Source organism: Ceratocystis lukuohia (genome assembly GCF_044167205.1).
Source record: "Ceratocystis lukuohia strain C4212 chromosome Unknown Supercontig4_pilon, whole genome shotgun sequence".
Lineage (NCBI taxonomy): Eukaryota > Fungi > Ascomycota > Sordariomycetes > Microascales > Ceratocystidaceae > Ceratocystis > Ceratocystis lukuohia.
Genome location: NW_027263523.1, coordinates 2592035 through 2615008, shown reverse-complemented (window position 1 = coordinate 2615008; position 22974 = coordinate 2592035). Strand labels below are relative to the sequence as shown.

The 22974-nt window shown below is 48.0% G+C and overlaps 3 protein-coding genes across 3 annotated transcripts; 2 read left to right on the top strand and 1 right to left on the bottom strand.

Annotated features, from left to right (window-relative positions):
- Nucleotides 1-551: 551 nt before the first annotated feature.
- Nucleotides 552-1972, top strand: HOO65_040601 (Actin-like protein; the record flags this gene model as incomplete). Its single annotated transcript, XM_071002818.1, has 4 exons — nt 552-860; nt 977-1432; nt 1520-1834; nt 1910-1972. 4 exons carry the CDS (start codon nt 552-554, stop codon nt 1970-1972), a joined length of 1143 nt encoding a protein of 380 aa, XP_070859444.1.
- Nucleotides 1973-3227: 1255 nt separating this feature from the next.
- On the bottom strand, nt 3228-8492 carry HOO65_040600 (uncharacterized protein; the record flags this gene model as incomplete). Its single annotated transcript, XM_071000689.1, has 1 exon — nt 3228-8492. One exon carries the CDS (start codon nt 8490-8492, stop codon nt 3228-3230), a length of 5265 nt encoding a protein of 1754 aa, XP_070859443.1.
- Nucleotides 8493-14481: 5989 nt separating this feature from the next.
- Nucleotides 14482-16569, top strand: HOO65_040599 (uncharacterized protein; the record flags this gene model as incomplete). The annotated part of the gene is made up of 5 exons (XM_071002677.1): nt 14482-14509; nt 14550-14565; nt 14625-14796; nt 14880-15052; nt 15129-16569. 5 exons carry the CDS (start codon nt 14482-14484, stop codon nt 16567-16569), a joined length of 1830 nt encoding a protein of 609 aa, XP_070859442.1.
- Nucleotides 16570-22974: the final 6405 nt, after the last annotated feature.

The following is a 22974-nucleotide window of genomic DNA, read 5'->3' as shown; positions in this document are numbered from 1 at the left end:
ATTTACAACCCAAAGGCCAGAAGATCCCCTTGCTTTTGCATGCAAGCATCTTGGAGTTTCTCACAAGCAAGCTTGACGATAACAAGAGCAGAGTTCAACGAATTGGGACTAGAAAGCTTTACGGCACCCTCGATTTAGACCCCACCCTCGGCGTCTCTTCTCTCCCTTCCGGTTCCCGTCTTGCTCTAGCCTTGCTATTGTTCTGAACAATAATTCGTGAAACAGCCGCCCTTTTCTAGGACAACAACGAAGACGAATCCGACCTGATTTTGCCTTAGATTTACTGCCGCCAATTTAATAATTGACCTAATCATAGCCTCCAATTGCTTCACGGGCGAAAAAGGGCGCATTTTTTCACGAGGGATCAAGTTTCGAAAGAGCTTAGGAGAGGCTACGGCGCTGCAGAAGCAAAGAAAAACGGCCGCGGCATAGCTCAGGTTGAAGCTTTGACGCTGACCGGAGCCGAGCTTGTGATATACACTCCGATACAAATACGAACGCGGAAAATATAGACAGAGACGGATACGCACAGATACGGATACACAGGCACCATGACAGACTCCCTCCATAACGCCCCAATTGTCCTCGATAACGGCTCTGGAACGATCCGTGCTGGTTTCGCAGGCGACGATTTACCCAAATGCTACTTCCCGTCCTTTGTCGGTCGGCCAAAGCATCTACGTGTGTTAGCCGGTGCTCTGGAAGGCGAAGTCTTCATTGGCCAGAAAGCGGCCACTGACTATCGAGGGCTCCTCAAGATCCGGTATCCGCTAGAGCATGGCATTGTCACGGACTGGGATGACATGGAGAAGATCTGGGAATATGTCTATGGCGAGGGGTTAAAGACGTTGAGCGAGGAGGTAAGAAAAGACAGTCCTAACCCCACACAAACAAGGAGAGAAAGAGCTCGCACCACAACGTCCTTGATACTCTCTCTATACGTAGCCCATTGCTAACAACCATATGCCCTAACCAGCATCCCGTTCTCTTAACTGAGCCCCCGCTTAACCCTCGCTCTAATCGCGACACTGCCGCTCAGATCCTTTTTGAAACCTTCAACGTGCCGGCACTATATACTTCGATCCAGGCCGTTCTTTCACTATACGCATCCGGTCGCACCACTGGAATTGTGCTCGATTCGGGCGATGGTGTTTCACATGCCGTGCCCGTCTATGAGGGCTTTGCAATGCCTAGTAGTATCCGCCGAATCGATGTCGCCGGCCGTGATGTCACCGAACATCTGCAGACTCTGCTACGCAAGACTGGCTATGTTTTCCATACTAGTGCGGAGAAGGAAGTTGTGCGCTTGATCAAAGAAAGCTTGAGTTATATCGCAGCCGACCCTAAGCGTGAAGAGAAGGAATGGCTTAGTGCCAAGACCGATGTGATCAAGTCGGCTGAGTACGTGCTTCCCGATGGTAGCAAGCTCAAGGTGAGTCTCCGGACTTGGTTGTCCATACCAGTATCTGCTTTGCCCTCTGCTCATCTTTCTACTAACACAAATGCCATTTACCCGTAGGTCGGCCCTGAACGTTTCCGTGCCCCCGAGATTCTCTTCGACCCCGAGATCATTGGCCTTGAGTACCCTGGTGTGCACCAAATTGTTGTCGATGCTATTAATCGCACCGATCTTGACCTACGCAAGTCGCTCTACTCCAACATCGTGCTCTCAGGCGGTAGTACCCTTACACGCGGCTTCGGTGACCGCCTACTTTCCGAGGTTCAACGCTTAGCTGTGCGAGACATGCGCATCAAGATCTTTGCGCCTCCCGAACGCAAGTATTCCACCTGGATTGGCGGGAGCATTCTCGCAGGCCTAAGCACGTTCAGAAAGGTGGGTCACAGAAATATATCCATGATTAACCGGCAAATGTATGCAGACGCTGACTTCTCTTTTTTTCGTTGTTAGATGTGGGTGAGTATTGACGACTGGCATGAAAACCCGGACATCATCCACACCAAGTTCACGTGATTTCACTAGTTCTAGCCCAAAGGCAGTCCCGGGACTCGGGGCCTGGGCCGGCCGCTCGGTACCTCCCGCCAGAAAAAAACCAAAGGTTATTGCCAAATACGCTTTCTTCCGTTCTTTTCTTCTATTCTCTATTTCCGTTTTATCTTCTCTGGCTCTTTCTTATTTGTTCTATTGTTGCCTTCTACCTTTCTGTCGCTTTCGTCCTCGACTAGACTCTGACATCATTCCTGTCATTCCCGTTGCTCTCTCTCCTTGTCCGCGCGTTTTCCCATGTTATGTCTTCACCTTTGCCTCTTCACCTTTATCCCCTTTTGTTAACCCCATTACAGCTATCTGGCCTGCTCTTTGTCGCTTTTTTCTCTACTTCCCCTTCTTCTTTATCTTGGTGTGTTATCTTCAATTTCTGGGTGTTATCTATCTCTTGTCTCCTGGCTGGCGCTTTGTTTCTCCTCCCTCCCCCCTCTTCTCCACACATACACGTTCTTCTTTTTTTTGGTCTGTTCTTTATTCGATATCACGTCAAATTCGCTTCGTTTTGTCTTGGCCCCTACGGAGTTTTGCCTCTTTTTTCTCTGGCCTGGCATACACTTGATTGTTCTCCCGTGTCTTGTGCCCTTCCTTGCTTTTATGGTCTGGTTCTGTGATAAATGTAGTTGGTGTAGAACTTCTAGGAAATAAATAAATTCATGCGCCAAGGTAGATGCATGGACTGCGGTGTTTCCACCTAGCTAAACACGTGTACATTTTGTGTGGTTCATGGTACAAGTTCTATTACATCAAAGATGCTCAAATATGCAGTGTATTTTGCGAAGATATCCACAACATGGTTATGGAGGAAAAAAGCTACCAACAAGATCAAAGCTCGTATATGGCAAAACATATAGGTTAACCTGATCTCAAAAGTCGGATGAAAGGGGACAAACAGCTAAACCTATGTAAACAAAACATTCCCAATACAAAACCCCATCTGCCCTGGTACATAGAAAACCAAATCGCCGGATGTTTGTTCCCTCGACCACGATTACAAAGCGCGTAAAACAAAAAGCCATGGCAAGATAAAAAAAATATAGAAACAGCAGGATAGAAACAGGAAGAAATGTGATGAGGAGATACATCTAGCCCAAAAAGGCTTGGAAAAAAAGAAAAAAAAGAATAGGCATAATAACAAAGAACATTCGTTGACAAACGATGTCCGATTTTTTTTATGAACAAAGTGGTCCTGGACAGGATAAGACCCAGACAGGAATTAGCTCGCTTAGAACGTGTCTGTGTCAGCACTCGCGCGGCTTGTAACGCTGCCGAACGTGTTTCTATTGCGCCGTCTCTCTTCGTACGACTCGTCGTGCTGGCTCTTAGGCGTCATGGCCCGCGGGCCACTAGGCCGACGGGTGGGCATTCCAGCCAGTCTGTCGACATCGCGGCTACGAGGACTGTCGGCTGGTAGCCCGGTGTGGTGTGCAGTGCCACCGCTAGCATAGCCATGCTGGGTGTCACGTGCAGAGCGCGGAGTTCCGGTAGTTTCCAGAGCCTCCTTAGGCGGGCGAGGGGGGGCCATAGAGGAATCACCCTGATGGTTTTGTTGCGGGGTAGATGCGGCGTTAAAGCGACTAAGTGATGTCATGGAATGGCCCCAATCAGTAGAGCGCGGCGTGTTAACTGTGTCATAGATGTGCGCTTGCGTCTCGAGGTTGTTCTTGAAACGTTCAGAGTTCCCTTGACGTGGCTGTGGGTGCTGGAGATTCAGGGAATTGCGGTGCACATGATACTTAGGGTGGTCATTATTAATGTAGGACGGCATGGTAGGAGTGCCCGAGGTAATCGGGGAAGGAGTACGGCCAAGGTTTTGGTCGGAAAAGCCCGTGTGTAGCCCGTCATTGGAATAAGGGGCTGTTCTAGGCCGGTACGAGCTATCATTATGGCCGGCAAAATCAGAGCCTGAACGGGATCGTCCATCGGCGTTTTGCATGTACGGCTCGTTCTTTTTGGACGAGCCACCACTGGATCGAAAAGCCTTGCTAAGGGTAGATGCAGTGGTTTCAGACCAACGAGAAATGCGAGCGCCTAAGCCAGAAGACCCGACAGACTTGTGCTTTCTGGACTTTTCAGACTTGCCAGCCGACTTTGGAGAACCCTCGGGTTCAGTTGCCATAGGAGAAGCAGCTGGCAGAGCAGGCGCAGATGTCTGTGCGAAAGCTGCAGGCGGGATGGCCGGCTCACGGGATGGCGTAGCCATGACAATAGACTCGCCGCGAGGACCGGTTTCTTGGTTACGGGATGGGGTGCCCATACGATCATGATCATGCTCTGAATTAGGATTGTCATAAACGGCAGTATGAGCTTCTTCCTCGTCACCCTCATGCACTGTGCTCACGCGATGGTCGGAATACTTGCGGTCAAAGTGACCAGACCGACTAGTGTTTATACGAGTAGCAGAAAGCGACTGGGACCCATGGCTTGCAATCGAAGTGCCAGCGTGCCCCTCGGGGTCATAACCACCATCGACAGTGTCATTCTCGCCGCCAAAATTTTCAAAAGTGCTTCCAGCACGGGGATGAGGTTGCACCTGGTGATCCTTTAGTTCCATAACTTCATCGAGAAGTTGATGAAGCATCACTTCGATGCGTGAGAGGTCCTTAGCACCAGTGACATTCAGACCGTTCAAGGCGCGGCGGAGAATATTACCCTTCTTTGTGGCTAAGGCAATCTCAGGGCCTGGGTTAGAGCTATTCGCTGTAGCAGTACCAGCCAGAGAGCGCGAAACACTAGAAGGGCCAGGATAAGGCCGAGGGCCATTGATAGCCTTGATGACCATCTTCTCAGAGTCTTGTACCTCATCAATTATGACGTCTTCCGCCTGCTTAATGCGTTCCTCGACAGTCTTGAATTGGGTGCGCATCTCGTTAGCAAGGAACATAACCATGGCGGCAATTTCAGTATCACGGGCACTACGCTGGGCATCACGAGCGACCAGATCTTGCATTAGAGTCATGATGTCCTTGTTCTGGATGCTGCCACTAGATGTCATGCCAGGATCATACAAGGGAGTTTCGGGGCCGGGTGTCAAGCCGCTCATACGACGCGTGAGGAAACTATCGTCAACTCCGCCGAAAACCGGAACGGAAGGCATGGAGACCCCCTTGATATCCTCCATGTCAAAGTTGTCAGGAGTCCGGTTGGGACCGTTAGACACGTAACCCTCGTCTTTGGGAAGGTGAACCTCTTCGGAAAAACCAAAAGCCTCAGACAGACGATTGCTCGCCAGCGGACTAATGTTCTCATAAGGGTTAGTGAGAATAGTCTCCCGCTTGCGTTCAGCAGATGTCCGCGTGGCTTCCTCCTCGCGATCACCAGCAGAGCTCTGTGTCCGAACACCGACAGTAGAGTCGGCAGTAGCAACATTAGAATCAGTGTTCAGAGTACTCTTCTTAGGACTCAAGGCACGCGGCGTCATGTTACCGTCATCCATATGATCCAGCTCCGACATGTCTCTAGTGGGTGCAATGGAAATACTATCCGCGGCTCCGGCAACAAATGATAGTTCTTCTTGCCCGCGTTCACGATTCCCTGACTTGACATCAAGATGCTGCTCAAGGGAAGCAGTAATATCTGAGTCAAAGTCCATGTGGTCACCATACTCAGGCATCGGATTGTCGAAATCAGGAAGGGCACTAGCACCAAGCTTAAGTTCCTGTTCATCTCCAAACCGATCCACACTATGGGCAGGAGTTGTAGCAATCTCATGGCCCTCCATGGTACGTTGTTTGAAGGACTTGTTACGCGCAACTCCAGCACCACCGCCAGCAATGACATCATCCTTAGAGGTGGCATGGATCTGAATTTGCTTGGCCTGGACAACCTTTGCAAGGGCTCCACTGGTAATAGCGGCAAAAGCAGCCTGCTCAACAGCCGTAGGCGTCACAGAACGATCAAAGTCATCAGGGTCAATGGGGTCATCGTATTGCTCCTCGGCTAGAGGGGCATCGGACATTACCACATCAGACTGCTTTTTCTTGATGGTGAGCTCACGGATAGTGTGCTTGGGGTCTTCGGAAGACACAACAGATTCGGGTCCATAAGAAACAGCACTCCGGGCAACGCCATAGGAAACGTTGGATTCCGGGCCCAAGTATCCATACGCATGAGTGTTGCTCGTCATCACGCTTTGCTCCATGACCGAACCGTCAACCAAAGAAGCCACCACCGACTCTATTGGAGCTCCAGGCATAATCTTGGGGTTAGTTCCAATGCCTCGCACAGGCTGGTCAGGCTCGGCATCCAACTCAGACATGTCATCAGTATATGCTGAGTTGCGAGGGTACCCAGTAGTGCTACTAATTTCGCTCTGAAGCAGACCATCAGAGTTCAATAGGTTACTGCTTATCAGAGACGAATGGCGGTGATGGCGAGGGGACATGGGCGGAGATTGGTATTCTTCACTGTTGCTTGCTACGTGTGACTCACGAGCCGCAAGTTCAGAGGTCTCTGTGTAGCCAGACACACTATAGATAGGGCTGAGACCACGTCGCTCGGGCTGGTAGGGTACGTATTTAAGGTGAGCGGGCACATCTTGTTGCCCATAAAAGTGATCGTAGTCGTCACGTTCATATTCGACTTCGTTTTGGGCCTGATGCTCCTCTTGATCGTACATTTCGGCTACTGGCTCTTGTCGCATGCGGGTAGGTACCTTTTGGCCATACTCATTCGGTTCATATTCTTCTGGGAAAGGAGCTGGGCCATTGCTTTGCCGAGATTCCAAGACCTGGTCCTTTTTGCCTCGCGGAAGCGCACGGAGATCGCCATGGGAAATGTTGGCATATTGCATCCCAAGCTGGAGATCCTTCAAGCCTGGTTGTAGAAGGGCACCACCGTCGGAAACTTCGCTCTTTGTCACCTCTTCCATGGCAGAAGCAGGCCGATCGCTGTCTACTGTTCGGAGAGAAAGTCTAGTGAGTTCAGAGGGGTTAATCTCACTCATTAATGGCATTGGGGGCTGAGGAGCCACGCTTTCGTCATCAAACTCATTGTCATAACGATCACTCGGGCGTTTTCGGGGAGCATCACGCCTACGGCGTCTGGATTTTTTTTCTTCGGGCGGTGGGGGTGACTTTCCGCGTCCAGATACCGCAGATGCCATTACTGTTGACGCTGCGACGGCGCTACTGAGACTAGAGCGAGTGTGATAGTTATCGGGGCTTCTTTTAGGGGTGTCGGCATAGTAATCATCAACGCTTTCAGGGGAAATAACAGACCGTTCACGCTCCCTTTCACGAGTCCTTTCTCGCTCAAGCTCGCGTTCATGGCCACGATCACTAGCACGATGGCGGGATCGGGAGGAGCGACGGCGGTGATGTGTCGACTCAGAAACATCGTCACGCGAGACTGTGGTGGCTGACGACCCACCAGATACCCGACGTGACTCCCGCTTGCTGTTCTCTCGCTTAATAGCCTCAAGCTCGGGAATTACCACTCGTCGCAAGGCAACTTCGACTGCAGCAAGAAGCTTCGAGTTTACGTCAGAAGATCGAGTGGACTGGCCATCAGCGGCTCTTGATACGGTAGAAGATAGTCCAGATTCAACACCCGAGATGTAGGATTCCTGGCCCTGACCTCTGGAGGATCTCCGAGTGCGAGACTTGCTGCTGTGGCCTATGCTATCGCGATGGCTAATGTGGCTATAGCCCTCATAATTTAGCTCCGAGTCTCGAAAACGTTCACGCTCCCGTTCGCGTTCTTTTTGTACGGCGCTGAGCGAGCTAGTGCGGCTACGGCCGCTCTTACTCTTGCTCCGTTTCTCACGCTCCTTCTCAATGGGCTTGTCTGCAAGACGAATTCGCTCTCTTTCGCCCTGTCGAGGCTTCTGGCCCCTGGTTTTGGCAAGGGGGCTTGCGCTTCTCTTGTTTTCGCCGTAGACAGAGTTTCCAGAGTCGTCGAGGAATGAATTTGTGGGTATTACGGAAAGGTCGCTGCCAGTACCGGCATTCGGTGGTGGGGCTGAGCTTGGGGGGTTTGACATGCGGGCCTCGGGGATAAGAGGGCTAACGGGTCGCTTGCCAGAACGTTGTTTTGACACGACAATTCTCTCAGTCTCGGTGTCGGCGTAATTCCGCGACACCGTCGACTCTTCTGTGGCAGAGGCGTATGGACTCATGAGAGCGTCCTCGATCTCTCCAAGTTCAGATCTTCGCCGAGAGGAGCGAGATTTCGTATGGGATATTGCTGTCTGCTCGATGTGGCTGAGTCTCGAAGGGGTTAACCGGACACGAACGCTAGGCTTGCGATCAGTGGTATCCGACACGGTAGAACCGTTCTCGAAGTATTCAATGAGAACAGAAGCCCCTGGTTGGGTACTTTTTGCGCGGGTTTTGCGGTTGCTGATGGTTACTGGAGTGCCGTCTGAGGGCAGAGAATAAACAGAGTGCTCGTCGTTACGTGAAAGTTCAGTTCCGAGTTCAGATGGGGCGATTACTGATTCTGTTTCTGTTGGTGCTGGCAAGAAAAGACTGCTAGAATCTAAGCCCATAGCTGAATATGACGGACAGTTGTGAGTCGGGAGTAAGTAGAAGGAATTAGGGAAAGCCAGTCCCTCAGTAGAACAGCGGAATTTGAAAAGAGAATTGCTTCAATCGTAACTGTCTGCAAAAAGCCAGTAAAAAATATGATATGAAAAAGGAAAGGAAAGAAAATGACAACAGAAATTTAGAAGAGAAATAGCAGTATGTCCAAGGTTGTGCTTGTGCTATGCGCCTTTCGTTGTGATGTCGACGCTAAATCAGGATTGGTTGCGCACAACTTGAAGTGGGCTGAGATGCAGAAGAGATAACCTCGCGAAAATGAGGAGGTTGGATATGCAGTCGCGGCAAATGGAGGAAAAGGACAAGATTCACAAGGCAAGCGCTAATATAGAAAGGGATACCAACAGTTAGCAAGAAGTTTGCAAATATGGGGAAGTCTTATGAGCATAGCGCGACCAAACGATTTATTTCCTATGCTGGTCGACTTTTGGGTGTGACGGTGTTTGACGGTGCATGTGTAGTTGCAATAGTGGGAAGGCCACAAACCCAAGCGTTCCTATCTCGTTCTCTCCTGAGAGCCCGAACAGCAGAAAAATGGAAAAGGGAAAAAGAAGTTTTCCCTTACACCAATCAGAATAACCCTGTTGCCCGACTATTCAAACAGAAAGTGTTAAAAAGACGAGAACAACAAGACTCACTTATTCTGTCAACGACAAAAAGTGAACAAGCGAAAAAAGGGAAGAGGGAAGAAGAAAAGCAAGAAGCAAGAGCCGCGGCAGACGTGAAAAAAAGAAGAATCAGAGGTGCATATGTAGCAATAGCAACACCAGAGGCAAACAAATGAAGAGAATCCAGGCTTGCTTGGGCAAGGACCAGGGCCAGGGATTGGGGGACGGGGGTGTGGTGTGGTGTGGTGTGAGCGTGAGGATGGATAATAGATGGAGTTAGGTGGACTTGGTGGGATGTGATAGGTAGGATCTTAACCGTGACTTGGACAATCGAATAGTTAGATGGTACTCACCCTAAATAAAATGACAAGGGTATGCGATGGGAAGCGTCAAGATGTCCTGCACAGTGAGCTGTACGCGTGGACGTCGCTGCAAAGCACAAGTAGACCAAGGTATGTTTGTCGGTCTGGTTCCTGATGGGAGGATGCGTTTATAGTAACAAGAGAATATGGTATCAGAACCCGACACCTGGACTGGAATGCAGCCGGTATTAAGAACTCGTGGAAGCTCGTGAGGTATGTGTGAATGTGAGCGTGGGCGTGGAGAATATCTAAATGCGTGTAACGGTGACAAGAGAAGAGGGAAATAGAAAAGGTCGTGATGATTTTGTGTGGTTTTTTCTCCTAAGCAAATTTTTCATTGCTTGTCGAAAAGGGAAGGCAGCCGATTTGAATTGGGAAGTCGTGGCAGTATCATAAGCTGAGAATGGGTGGAAGCCGAATTTTTAGGAAGTTTCTAATTAGACGAGAGATGGAAAGTGGAAGGAATGAAACGTAAAGGATAGCCTGAATCTAGAGCAAGCACAATGTGCATAAAGTCAATTGAAAGGCGGTGAAGGCCAAGACGAAGTGCTCAAGTTTATAACACAACGACAAACAAGACGGGTGTAGGCAAGCGGGCGGCCCAATCTGTTTGTTTTATGTGGGATACAGACAAGCCAATGATATATCACCAAAGATATCAAGGTAGGAAAGGAAGCAAAGCGAGCAAAGAGAGCAGAAAAGGAAATAAAAGAGGAAAAGAGGAAAAGAGGACCAGAAGAACAGAAGAACAAATAAGAAGCCCAAAAGAAAATAATGTACGATGCCTATAACTGTCGTACCTCCTTCCAAATTAGCACAAGAGAAGAAAACGCCGAGCAAGAAGGAAAGCAGCTGGCCGGAACGTCATTGAGTGCTCTAGCTTCGTGTCTACATATAGTATACTATTCAATCACACAAATTCCCATCGTGTTCCACTTTAGTCGTCTTTTTTTTTCTTAAGAGGCTGGGAACACTCAGGACGCGACGAAGATATTTACCTAAAATACTACTCTGCCAGTAGCCAACGTCAAATCAAGAACAGAGAAAGTCGCAGGGCTGGCACAGGAACAGCAACGAAAGGCCACTTACGCCCAAACATAGCAAGAACGAGAATTAGCAAGGCTCAGAAACACTTTTTTTTCTACCTTCTTTCTTTGCGACCGGGGCTGTGCAAGGATAACAGGTGAGGGGTGAGCTGGCAAATCTCACACAAAAGGCCACTAACAGACCTAAGAGAGGAGACTTGGGCAAGGGAACCCCTCCCTCCCTCTCCGAGCCCGAAGAAAGCGTGTTGGGCCAGGGGACCAGGGGGTAACGCGTCGAATCCGGCGGCTTAAACGCGAAAGACGGGGTGGTTGGTGCACGAAGGGGAAGCCGGGAGTTTAATTCAAGAGGCAATCAGGGATGAGAGAAGGGGACATTGAGGAGTTGGGCTTCACACAGGCACCAGACTTCTTTCTGGTCCTCCTCCTCTATCATTTCCTGATGTTGCGTTGCTGTCGCGTTGTCGTCTCACCGCTGTCATCTTACATGTTTTAGGCTTGTCTTTTTTATTTATTGTTCTCTAGCGCTAGAAACTACCAAACAATAGCATAGCAGTCTTTCCATGCTGTTACTAGCACAACTATTTTCCGGCGGCTAATCTTCGCTTATATACAGCCACAAGAACGGTTAGGCCAGTAGCGAGGCACTAGTTTTTGTAGGTACCATCACCGCCAATTCTGTACGGAAAGGTACAATATGGCCCTATTAAAGACCCTGTCAAGCACAAGCCAAGTTCTCAGTCTTTTTTAATGTATTAGTAGACCTTTACTATGGGTGACTGACTGACCCTTTCGCTGCAGAGATAGAGGAGGCTGGCCCAAGGGGAAATGAAGAGAGACAACTGGCTCGCCACAGGACGCAGAACAAGCACATGCTATCCTTGTGGCCTCAAAGACATGGCAAGCCCATGATTGACCCCAATTTCAACCTGGGCGGGTAATTAGGTGCTTGCAAGCAAATACAGGAGGTACAAGCACAAGGCGCAAAAGAGATACAAGGAGTACCAGCGTACCACATATTGTGTTGTGTGACTTACTGTGTTATGCTGTGTTATGCTGTGTACCTGCCTACAAACTTTGTAGCGCGCAACAAGCAGCCATACTTTCCAAAGCCAGTTAGAGCCCTTACTTCCTCATCCCCAGCGTTTTTCTCGAGCGCATCGTTTCTTATTCGTCCTAGTCTCTACTCTCTCCCTAGTCTTCTGTTGTCACCGTCATCGTTGCCCAGTCTCTACCACACATGTACACAGATAGCAGCACAGTTACTATTCCATCTTCCATGTCTTAGTCCCCAGCCTAAGTCAGCCCAGTCCAGTGCGTATATGGCAGGGGTGTAAAGACAAGACTCCTATATGGCTTTTTTACAGCTCGCCAACTCGAGCCCAACACCGATGCTAGCGTTCACACTCGCAAGCCTATGCTTGTGACTCCTGTTCATTTCCCAGAAGTGTGCCATAGACCCAAGGTCACTGCGTATGTGGCCCTATGGTCATACATAAAGCGGTTTTTCGTCCAACCCGAAACACTTGCCGATGTATGAGCTTGATCTATCTATGGTCTGACTCTCCAAGATGATTCCCTTTGGCTAGTTTCTTCTTCGGTGTCCAAAATTCCAAAAAAGTGTCTTCCTTGAATTTCGCTGAGTAACCCTACACGCAAACACAGATCGGACAAATCAATCGTACTAGCCTCTCTTTAACGTGATACATGCACCGCACGTGTTTCCCATATTTACCAAGAGGCATGGACTATTGCTTCTACCACTGCTCTGTTTAGATCCTATTACCGTTTTATCGTGCTAGATGCATCACCCATCTGCATGCACTGCGACATCCTGTGTGCCTCTCTTGTGAACAGGGCGGCGAATCAGGATGCGGAGAGCCTTTTCTTGGTCCTTAGGCTCAGTGTGTACCATGCATTGCTCATGTGCAAATAAGACTTAGGCAGCCCTGGACCTGACAGGCTTCTTTCTGGCCGTCTTTTGGGCCACTTTATGACCACAGTGGTGGAATAGTATAGTGTCGGTGTCTGTGCATCAGCGAGTAAAGATTCATATTGAAGAGCAAGCAATCTCTACTATCCAGTACGGCTTTCTCCCATCACGGATGTCCCTCTGCCACTTGTGTCTAGCCTGTCAATTCGTTAATTGCCAATCAACAGGGGCTATCCTTGTTTCTAAAGCAGGTTAAGGACAAGTTATTTAGCAGTGCCATTTTCCAGAAACAGCCCAGTGCACAGGCCCGTGTGCATACCCCTAGAAAGACTCTGAAAAGCTGAATAAAAGACTGAACAGCCTGAGAAGATAAGTCCCAAGAGGCCCTAAAGCGGTCATCAAGTCTGCTTAGCTGCCCAGCCTCCTTACAAGATTTATTCTTCGTTGAAAGGGGCCTTGATTCAGAGGCTCCTTGAATGGTACCTTACAGGTGCTATCAAAATGCCCCATGTTTTTCTAGTAGCTGTTAGAGCTATCTATAAACTAGGTCTGCGCTTCCTAATTGAGGCTGTGGTCATCACGATGGCCTGTGGCTTGGTAAAAGCTGCGTCCTTAATCCGCAATCCCATGCACAAGGGTTAAAGCTGCGGTTGGCTCCTTTTCAGCAAAGTCTGCTCAGAGAAACAAAGCTAAAGTTCAAATTGGCGTTGTTTGAAGACACGATGAAAAGTTGTGCACAGTAAGGGTTGTATTGAATATTAGGGTTTCGGCAGACTAAAAAGCGGGGTATTGAAATAGCTTCGTTTATTCCGTCACATGTTATATAGAATTGGAGCAACAAGAAAGGTGAGAAGAAACAAGGCGACTTCAAACACTTTACGCACCTGGGGTTTATTTAGCTGCACTCCTTCTATAATGGTGATGATAAACAATGATATAGGAAGTGGGGAAGGGGTTGTCCTGACATGCAGCCTGGGAATAGGTGCGCGATGCTATTGTATCGTAGAGATTCTTATCGTATTGAAAGAGAATTAGATAAGATCAAGATGTCGTCATCGCTTCTTGAGGCGTAAGTAGCAAGTGCAGTTGAAGTTGGAAGGCAAAGCGGATACCAGAACATTGGACGGTTTTCTGCTATTGTCGCTGTTATTTGTATTTTTGGACTGGCTTGGGAAAGTCCAAGACGAAGACACCAGAAAGTACTCCAACAATAAGGCGATTCTGTATAGTAAAGTTCCCTAAACTAAAAAAACCCCTCGCCCCAACTGGCTGCCAGTTCAGCGGCCTGCCCCAACTAGCCGATTTGTGAATCTCACGTTTCTGTTGCTACCGTCTGTTGCTGCTCATTGGCTGGGATTCCTGATCCCGTGCCTATCCCCGTGCTTTCTGCCTGAGCCGGTCATACATCAAGCTGCTGGGAAAGCCTTTCTGTCTTTTAGCATTAAGCCTCCAAGTTCTGAACCTGCTAAGCCTAAGCCCTTGACTAAATATGGTTATTGCCCTTATCATGGATTTGCTGACGATAACTTTCGCCATACCAGGACAACCCCTCATTTCACGTTATTAAGCTATTTCAGAAGAGCAACTACTCTTTATTGTCTGTTTGTTTCTAAAAAATCTGATACCTTCTTTCCTTTTTTATTTTTCGTTATTCATCATCATTATCGTCTCTTTCCCACCTGAATTTTTTCTCCCGCTTCTTCATCTCTTTTTATTTGATTGCCTTATTAGCTGTGTAGCCTTGCCTCTCCGACTTCCCTTCTTTCAATGTGAAGCCTCGCCTCAATCTACATCAACTTTGTCTGCCTGATTTGTACACAGCAACGCAACCCCCGAACAGAGAACAAACCTGGTTGCTTCATAAAATAGCATAATCGCCACCTGCCCTCCACCTGACCTTTTCTCCTGTGCCATACAGACACACCTGCTTCCACACAAATTTTGAAGGAGATTCACGATATTCAACTCGAGGCACCATCACTTAAACTACCATGGAGTCGAATCAGACTCCCGAAGGAGGTAATCTTTTAGAAACCCCATCAACTAATAGCGAAAATAGCCGATCCTGTACTAACGTCTGATTTCCAACGCCAGTCATCATAACACTCACCGCTAGATATGCAAACCATCACAGCTGTGACCCAGTACGATCGCTCAAACTCACAAAAGAGAAGAATACTGCCCTCATTGGACGTGCTAGCACTAGCTCACGCCGCCGTGGAAACACCAAGGCTAGTCCAGACAATGGGCTACTCCGTAATCCCGTTGTATCCCGAGAGCACGCCAAGTTTTCATACCGCAACAAGGTGAGCCTAGATCCCACTCTCCGTTGGCGGGCAACTTCTATTGAGCAACCGAAATCATGACGTCAACTGACCTAGGAATACAGTCCGTATATATCAGAGACTGCAGAAGCTACCATGGGACTGCACTAAACGGAACAACTCTCCCACCTGGCCTCGATGTCCTCGTCCAAGATGGAGATGACGTTAACTTCGCCATCTTGACTGGAAAATTGGCTGAGACTATGAAGAGTTGTCATTTCAAAGTGTCTATTTCTGAGTGAGTATTTACCGCTAAAAGAGATCAGCAACTTGCGAATTTGATTGAATACAGGCAGATACTAACAGCCATGGAGTCTTCCTCTTGCCACCCCCGGGCCTATTTCCGAGCCGGATACTCTTAACAAAACGGGTACATATAGGGCACCAGTCTTCCTGTCTGACGATGAGTCAGATGCCGAGAATACTCGAGAGAACTGCGGCGAGAAAAAACAGGTCATAGATGCTAGTCAAGAAACGTCCCAAGAAAGAACCGAAGAAGATACGAAATCAAACGACGAAGCAAATGCACAGGCTTCCCGAGAAGTTGCAGCTGGATTTGGCTGCCTGTGGGAGGCTGGTTTCATCCCGCTTCATCGTATTTCAGAGCTTGATGGTGCTGTCCTGCCCTCCTTCAAACCTTCGTGGCCTATTCAAAGTGAAGTCCAAAGCGAGGTCCAAAGTGAAGCCCAGAGTGAAGTCCAAAGTGAAGCCGTGCATGAAAATCACGACACAGATACCGAAACCCCTGCGGCTGGCCCGGAATCAGGGGATTTCCTGTCCTCGGATTTGGAAATGGACATGGACTATAGCGACGAGGCTGAATCAGAGGGAGAAGATGTTGATAGCATTGACTCGAATGAGATTTTCGGGTATGATGACATTGACTTTCAAGTGCATGAGAAGGAAACAGCAGGATCAGAAGACGAGACACTTGCGTATGTCGAAGAGATTGATGACTTGGCTGCAGAGCCTGGGGCTTCTTTGCTTGCAATGGAAATCCCACAGGCCACTCCAGCTTTGCAAACGGAGTTGGAATCCCAGGCTGGCCAGGTGTCAGCTTCCAGTACCAATCTGGCTTCTTTTTCTGCCAACAGAAGCAACAGCACAGGGGAGACTTCAATAATCCCTATTTCATATCTTCTATCCGAGATCCCAGAGACACCCGCCGTTGATGAAGAAACCACTTCGCCCTCGCCACCGCCGCCTTCTAGTCAAGGGGATACCCAAGCTGCTGTTAATATTGGCGTCTGCATTTGCGAAACAAAGAATCAGTTTACAACTCCTGAGGCTTGTGATGAGTCTCGAATCATGACCCCTCCTAGCGAAAGAATTTATGAGGCAAAGATATCTAATCTGTCTGTTATTTCGACTCCTTCATCTCCTTCTAAAAAGCGCAAGATTGATGATATTTCTACAGACGAGGCGTTGCTATCAAAAAACCAGGGTCCTGCTGAGGGGTCGATTTCGGAAGTTGAGATTATCTCTACCCCACCTGTTTCCGCAAAGAAAAATACTCATGAGAGAGCTTATGGGTGGCCCCAGAGCAACAGTGAAAACCAGCGAAACGAGGAGGCTAACCACAGCACCAACGCCTGCTATGGCGACGACAATAACAAAAACAGCGCAGATCAGGCAAGGCCTAGAAAGCGTATCCGGACAGTGGTTGAAGCGGTGGGCTTTGCTGCTCTTGGAGGGGCTGCTGCTGGCCTGGCGATTTTGACGGCAATGATTGCGACGGCCCCAGAACTTGCTTAACTTGAAGGAAAGGGCGTCTTCTACGCTTTTTTGTTTTTTTTTTTGTTTTTTACTTTTGTTTTTGGCTTTCGTTCTTTTGCTTCTTTCTTTTTCCTTGTCTTTTTGTTTCCTGTTAATCCAGCCAAGCTTGTTAGCTTAAGCTGATAAAAGGAATATGGAAGGACTTGGATGTCTTTTTTCTTTGCTTGCCTCTTGGTATTGATTATTTTAGGTAGGATGAGGATGGTCTACCTGTCATGGTTGTTAATGGAGGAGAGAGTGAAGAGGGTTCGTGAAGTGACGGACCCGGGGCCAATGCTTTGTTCTGTGCGCTCATTTTGTTTCTTTGTATGTTTTACATATGGAAATATTTACTTTGATTTTAAAAAGTCTGAGCCGGCTAGGAACGGCCAACGAAGCGATGGATTGACAATCGTGATGGATGGGGAAATAGATCGTGTAAGTGCAAGTGTAGGTTGGCGACAACCCCACAGAACTACCTTGACCCCACTTGTGCCCCGCTAGTTTGTTTAGTTGGCTTGGCTCTAGCTCTGGCTATGGCTCTAGGTGTTTGGTATGCCCTGGTAGAACTAGAGATAGACAATGTCTGGCCATCTGAGGAGAATAGTGATTGGTAATAGGACAGACCCACAGACTGTCAACATCTACCCGGGGCGGTAGTGGGTAGTTTTTGGTGGGACTGTTGTGCTTATTTTTCACCGCCGACTCTGAGCTATGCGATGCGCCTGACGCAGAATGTTGCCAACATGAACGGCTGGCGTGTGTTGGCTTATTGACACGAATCGATACGTGACGTGACGAATATCCTGGCGACCTCTGATTGGGCTGCGGAGACTACGGATATGCTTGCGTTTTTACTGTACTATATATAGTCGGTAGTCTGAAGTCATTGGCTGGCCTCCTGCGATAATTCTGGTATGAGATAATCTATAGCGTCGAACCCAAGGTTGCGAGATTCAGCTAGAAGTCGGGCAATTTGGACAATTCAGAACTGATGTAAATGGAGTAGATGCTTTGGAAACATTAAATAATACGTGCGCAAAAAAAGCAGGCAGTATACAGGAGAGAGACTGGATCGAGCCCCAACTTTGCCTTGGGGATAGCATCGTGGACTGGCCTAATAAACTGGCGTGATTCCACAATGGTAGGGTTTGCTAGGTATGGGGAATGGCGGAATTGCTTTGTGAGGATATATGTCTGGAAAGAGTTGAACATATACAACCGGACTTATACTAGTTGATAGGCATGAATTCCACTCTATGTGTTATCAGCCAATTCACCGCTAGTCTTTAGGCATATATTATTACTCTTTGTTGCAGAAACTGGCAATTACCGCACTTCGCTATTCCTCCATTCCTGCCAGTGATGACTCGGAAATCTTTCATCTGACCGTCTTCTCGTCTCGTAAACTAAACCTTCGATAAGCCAAGACTCCTGTTAAAAATCACTATCCGTCAGATAAATGCCACAATGAGTCATTCATGGATTATACGGAAGCCTTTGACACAGCTGAGCGGATACCGCAATCTGAGATGTACCGTGGCGCACTCAGTCACGATGTGTGGATATGGACTGGAGATAGATTGGTATATAGTGCCCGGTTCTGATGGTTGGGGTTGATGCGATCTAAACCATTGTGATGCTGCCAACATCAGTGCAGGCGTGCAGTATCGGTGTAGTTGGCTTGGTCGTCAACAGTCTTCTGAAGGACTGACTCTTGATTTGTCTTTCTGTGGAGGAGTTGCGGTTCTCGCAATGGCGTGTACCGCCCGGATTTGCGCGTTTGGCCAAACCCCTACACTTGCGGATTAGCCTGTGGCTGTTGGTAGTCGAAGATGCTTCTATGATGCAAACATATAGCGAATGTGTCGATTTTGCACGAGAATAATTTTCCAATTTAGTCTATTTACAAGATTGCGAGGGCTGCATGTAACTTGCGGTCTCTGTCTCAATTATGTGAGGTGGCACCTAGTGACTGAGACGTCATATCACAACAGGAACTCAAAATGTTGCGAAGCTGGGATCTCAAGAGCATGCCTGGAGAATTTTCATGATATGAATAGTAGCGATTAGGCAATGGAGTTGCTACTGTAGTGATGCGAGAGACCATTCATGCTGAGAGTACCCCCTCCAGAGCATTGCAAGCTGCCTTCGAAGAACTAGTATGACCTAATGTGAGTTGCATTGGAAATTAGGTCTCCTTTAGCTGTTAGTGTTATAACTATCCAACGTGTCGGTCAGCGGTTTATGGGGAGGACGGAGTATACTGGCCTGGGGAGCGTTGAGATAGGCTAATGAAAGGCGTCTAATATGAGATGATTTGAGTCGTCTAGAATAGAGTTCAATTATGCCTCAATGCTTCCATCGATGTGGAGGTCCGTAGTCCTTGTCGCGTTTGAATCGACAATCGCTCGCGGGTATACTACAAATCCTGTTCCCCCTCGTGCTGCTTGACAGCGGCTCACCGGCCGTAGATATAAACGCACACACTCTTATTTTGGACTTAACGCTGCGGTTCTGTGTGCCAATCCTAGCCTGTCCTGCGTTCACTGTAGGTTGATGTGGAAGTCGTTGAAGGTGGGACCAGGTATCAGATGTAGCCCGGATAATTTGAAGCATTCGTTTGATGGAGGTTGCTCTCTGTAATCAAATGTTATCACTTGCCTTGTTTCGAACAAGCGCACATCTAAAGCCCTAGCTCAGAGTTTGCGTTAGGTTCGCCTAGACGCTCCCAACGGACTAAACTCTATCAACTACGGAGAAATTGGTTGTTATAAAAACGCAATACAAGTTGGAGGGCTTAGCACGTTGTGGTCTATAGGGCTTTGGAAATATAAGCTAGGCAATTATCTTGGCAGGAACGATGAATGAACCTTTAGCAAGCTAATTTTGAAGCTAGATGACGGTCATCTAAACCCTGAAGTCTCTCTGCGAAAACTTGGCAGACGCGAAGCTGCCTAAGCTTAATGCATCTATCCCCTTGGGCATCCTGACTCGAGCTGGGCAATATCTGAGTCAAAGCTTATCTGATTTAGTTTAGTGTACCTACTGTGAATCATGTGAATGTGATACAGCTTCAACCTGCAGATGGCAGCCTAAGACGAAGTAACGGTATTTAGTGTGACCAGCACCTCTTTTGCGTACCTCCAAAGATTCCGTTGGGCCTTGAGCTGGGACGTCACTCTTTAACTCGCCTGATGCCAAGATTTGCGGCTGGTGCCACTTTGATTCTTTTCTAGCCTTGGAATATCGTACGAGATTGAGCTCTCTAGTAGAGCCCTGTATTGGCCTATTAGACAGCGCTAGGAGCCGTCATCGATGCTGATATATTGGAGATGAGACATGGCTGTCTGCGAGTGCCGTTAGGTTTTCGATAAAGCTGGCTGACTAGCCCAACACATGGCCATGTATTGCATTCCTGGGTAATCTTTTGCAGCCGCTGTCAAAAGAGGCTCGCCATTTTGGGAATATTGCTTTAAGGGTGCACTGGATGCTGTTTCGAGGCCAGTCACACATGGAGCGGACTCTTTTTTTTAATAGAAAAACCTTCACATACTTGACGTTTTCAGACGAGTCTGCAGGGCAGCCATGTTACACGGGGTTTGCTCGTATAACGACGCTGTCAGCCAGTGAAAGGTAGATTCGGCGATGATGTCGTGGACTCGGTCTTGGATCTTGATATCATTCCTGGAAGACTGACAACTGACAAAGGGAGGCTTGATATGGTCAAGGCCAGAGTCTCCAGAGCCGATAGAAACAGTGAGTTTTAGGGGGAAGGTTTGAGGGTAGGTTCAAAGTGCGCCGCGGCTACTTCTAGAGTGAAGCCCTTCGTTTTGAGATTTAGCCCCACAACTATTACGGACAAAGTAGTTTCCCATATTCACAGATAAAACTATGAAATTCGGATAGTCTCTCCTCTTTTCTCCTCGTTTGAAAAATTTGTGATTTTTCTTGTGTAACTTGCATTACTTATCTGATGTCACTCGAAGCGTGTCATCTCTTTGCGTTCCCTTTTAACACCCGGAACTTGAACTTGAATATATCCAACGTCCACAGGAGCCACAGAGATCAAACGACGCACAGAATACGGAAAACTGACAATGAAGAGCAAAAGGCAAACACAAATGGAACATGGACACAACACCAGACGATGTCACGCTTCTAGGAGACCCGAGCCGAGAGATCAACTTAGGCAACTAGAAAAAGACAAAAATCTGCCCACTAAAGGATTGAACATGTGGAATTTGCTACAACAGATATAACCCCCAGAAGTCAGGAGACGTGGCGGCAAGGACCTCGTCTTATGTGCTTCGTTTACGGTAGAACTGCGAGTAAGCCACGCGTATGACGAACTCTACGGAAATAACCAAGGCTTTATCAGCTACGCATTTAGTCGGCTTGCCAATAAAGCCTTTCTTTGTGTCAGTCTACATATGGCTTAATTCAGGGTCTGGTCATCAGCAGATCCATGTGTTTTCGGGAGACTTGCTCCCTAGAGACAAGCCACCACGCATCGGCTGTCTACGGTCAGGGTGGGTAGACGCAAAACCCCAGACTTCTAGACCGAATTCGGCCAACTTCCCGTGGAAGCAAGTGCAGGGCTGGGCTGGGACAAGGTGCGCATCTTTTTCCCTTAGGAGTGGTTTAACGCATGAGATATTCCGGGAAACGAGAGCTACTGATGGCTGGGGAACTTCTATAAAGACCTCACCGCCACTGTGCTAAGCACCTGAACAGAAGGAAGAGTAGCATTGCCTGCTTTCGACAAGTGCAGCTCGTATATTGAGACAAGCAAGCTACCTGGCATTGTGCGGTGGACATTAACAAAAGCAATCTCCGCTCCCTGAGATGGAGCCTCGCCTACCTAGTCTACAAGGTATCAAGGGAGTTTTAGTATAGGGTGTGTCAATGGCAATGGTAGTATGAGGGGGATAGTTACCATGAATCACACTTTATAGTAGTGTACGTCTTGATAGGGTGATGGGTGTTGAATTCTCCTCGACTAGCTAACGTTTATCCGGCCTTCCATGTCTGCTGCTAGCATGATTGTGGGGACGGCCTTGGCGGCTTGTAATACCCATGTTCATTGTTTTGCCATATTTATTTTGTTGATGTTATAGGGAATGTGGCTTTATCCTGCTGACTAGCCCATCCAATAATTTGCAGGCAGTGAATTGTCGCTAAAAGCTATTGACTTTCCCCTCGTCGTAGCGTTTCATTTCAGCTGCCCATGGGCTCTTCTGGGCAACTCCTAATGCCTCTTGCTCTGGTGCAGACAGTCTAGTTGATCCTGCACATGCGAGCTTTGACATGGGCTGTCAAATCATTGGCCCAGAAGCTCCTGAATGTCTTGGATCTGTTGATGTGTTGGCTTCTACCGCCCAATGATAGCTTAGCGACAACCAACAATGCACCTAATTTGCTGTCCGACTACCCCGCACAAGTGCAAGCGCTCCTGCGGTTCTGCCAAGTTCCAAGCCATGCCGTCACTACCATTGTGTATCACTGTATGTCACCATATGCCATTGTAGGCGGGGCTACTAGGGCTGTGGCCATAGCCTATTGTCTCGTGTCTATCATTGTTTCATCATATGTACCCTTCCATACCCAAGAGTGGATAGATCATAGCTGGTCAAAATAGCTGGTCAAAATTTATGAATCTAGGATAGGCAAACTAAGAACTGTAACTGTAAGATGAATCTGCTAACTTAATTTATTCACTAATATATATATGAAGTTGAGATAACCATTAATGTATAGGAATAAGCTATGTTTAAAAATACAGTCAAAAGTTCACCCAAAGCCTTTAATATGTGTCCAGATGCGAATCTAGGTGTCATATTGCTAGGAAAGCTTGTTAGACTTCTTGGGCCAGAGGGGGTTTCCGCTTGAACTGAGATTTTCTTGTTGGTGGTTCAAATAAAGCTCGACTTCAGTTGTCTTTTTGGTGTATTCTAGTACTGTATGTCCGGGTTTATCGTGCCAGTCTGTAGGAACCGCATGTTTTCTTTAAGAGAAATATGGGTCGCCCTGGGAACACACGCGGGTTCTCCTACAGTAGACACAAGAATAAGTTTTGCAGATGTTTTAGTAGGTAAGTTCCATATGCTTGTTTGAGGGGGCGTATTGCCATTGGGATCGGAGACTCTCTTGAAGAAGGTCTGACGTCATGTCAGGCATAATGCGTTGGTCATTTCAGGAACACCTGTATGCGTCCATAACATTTAGCCTTCATTTTGACTAGACAATTGCCTTAAACTTCGAGCATGCGTTCTGAGCTTCGGGTTGTCCGGATGACGTCGGCCAAGATCGGAAATAATGAGCGTTGGTAGAGGCGAGGCAGGTGTACGCCACGATTCAACATAGCCTTGGAATCGTGGCCAGCTCGTCGGGATTTTATTGTTC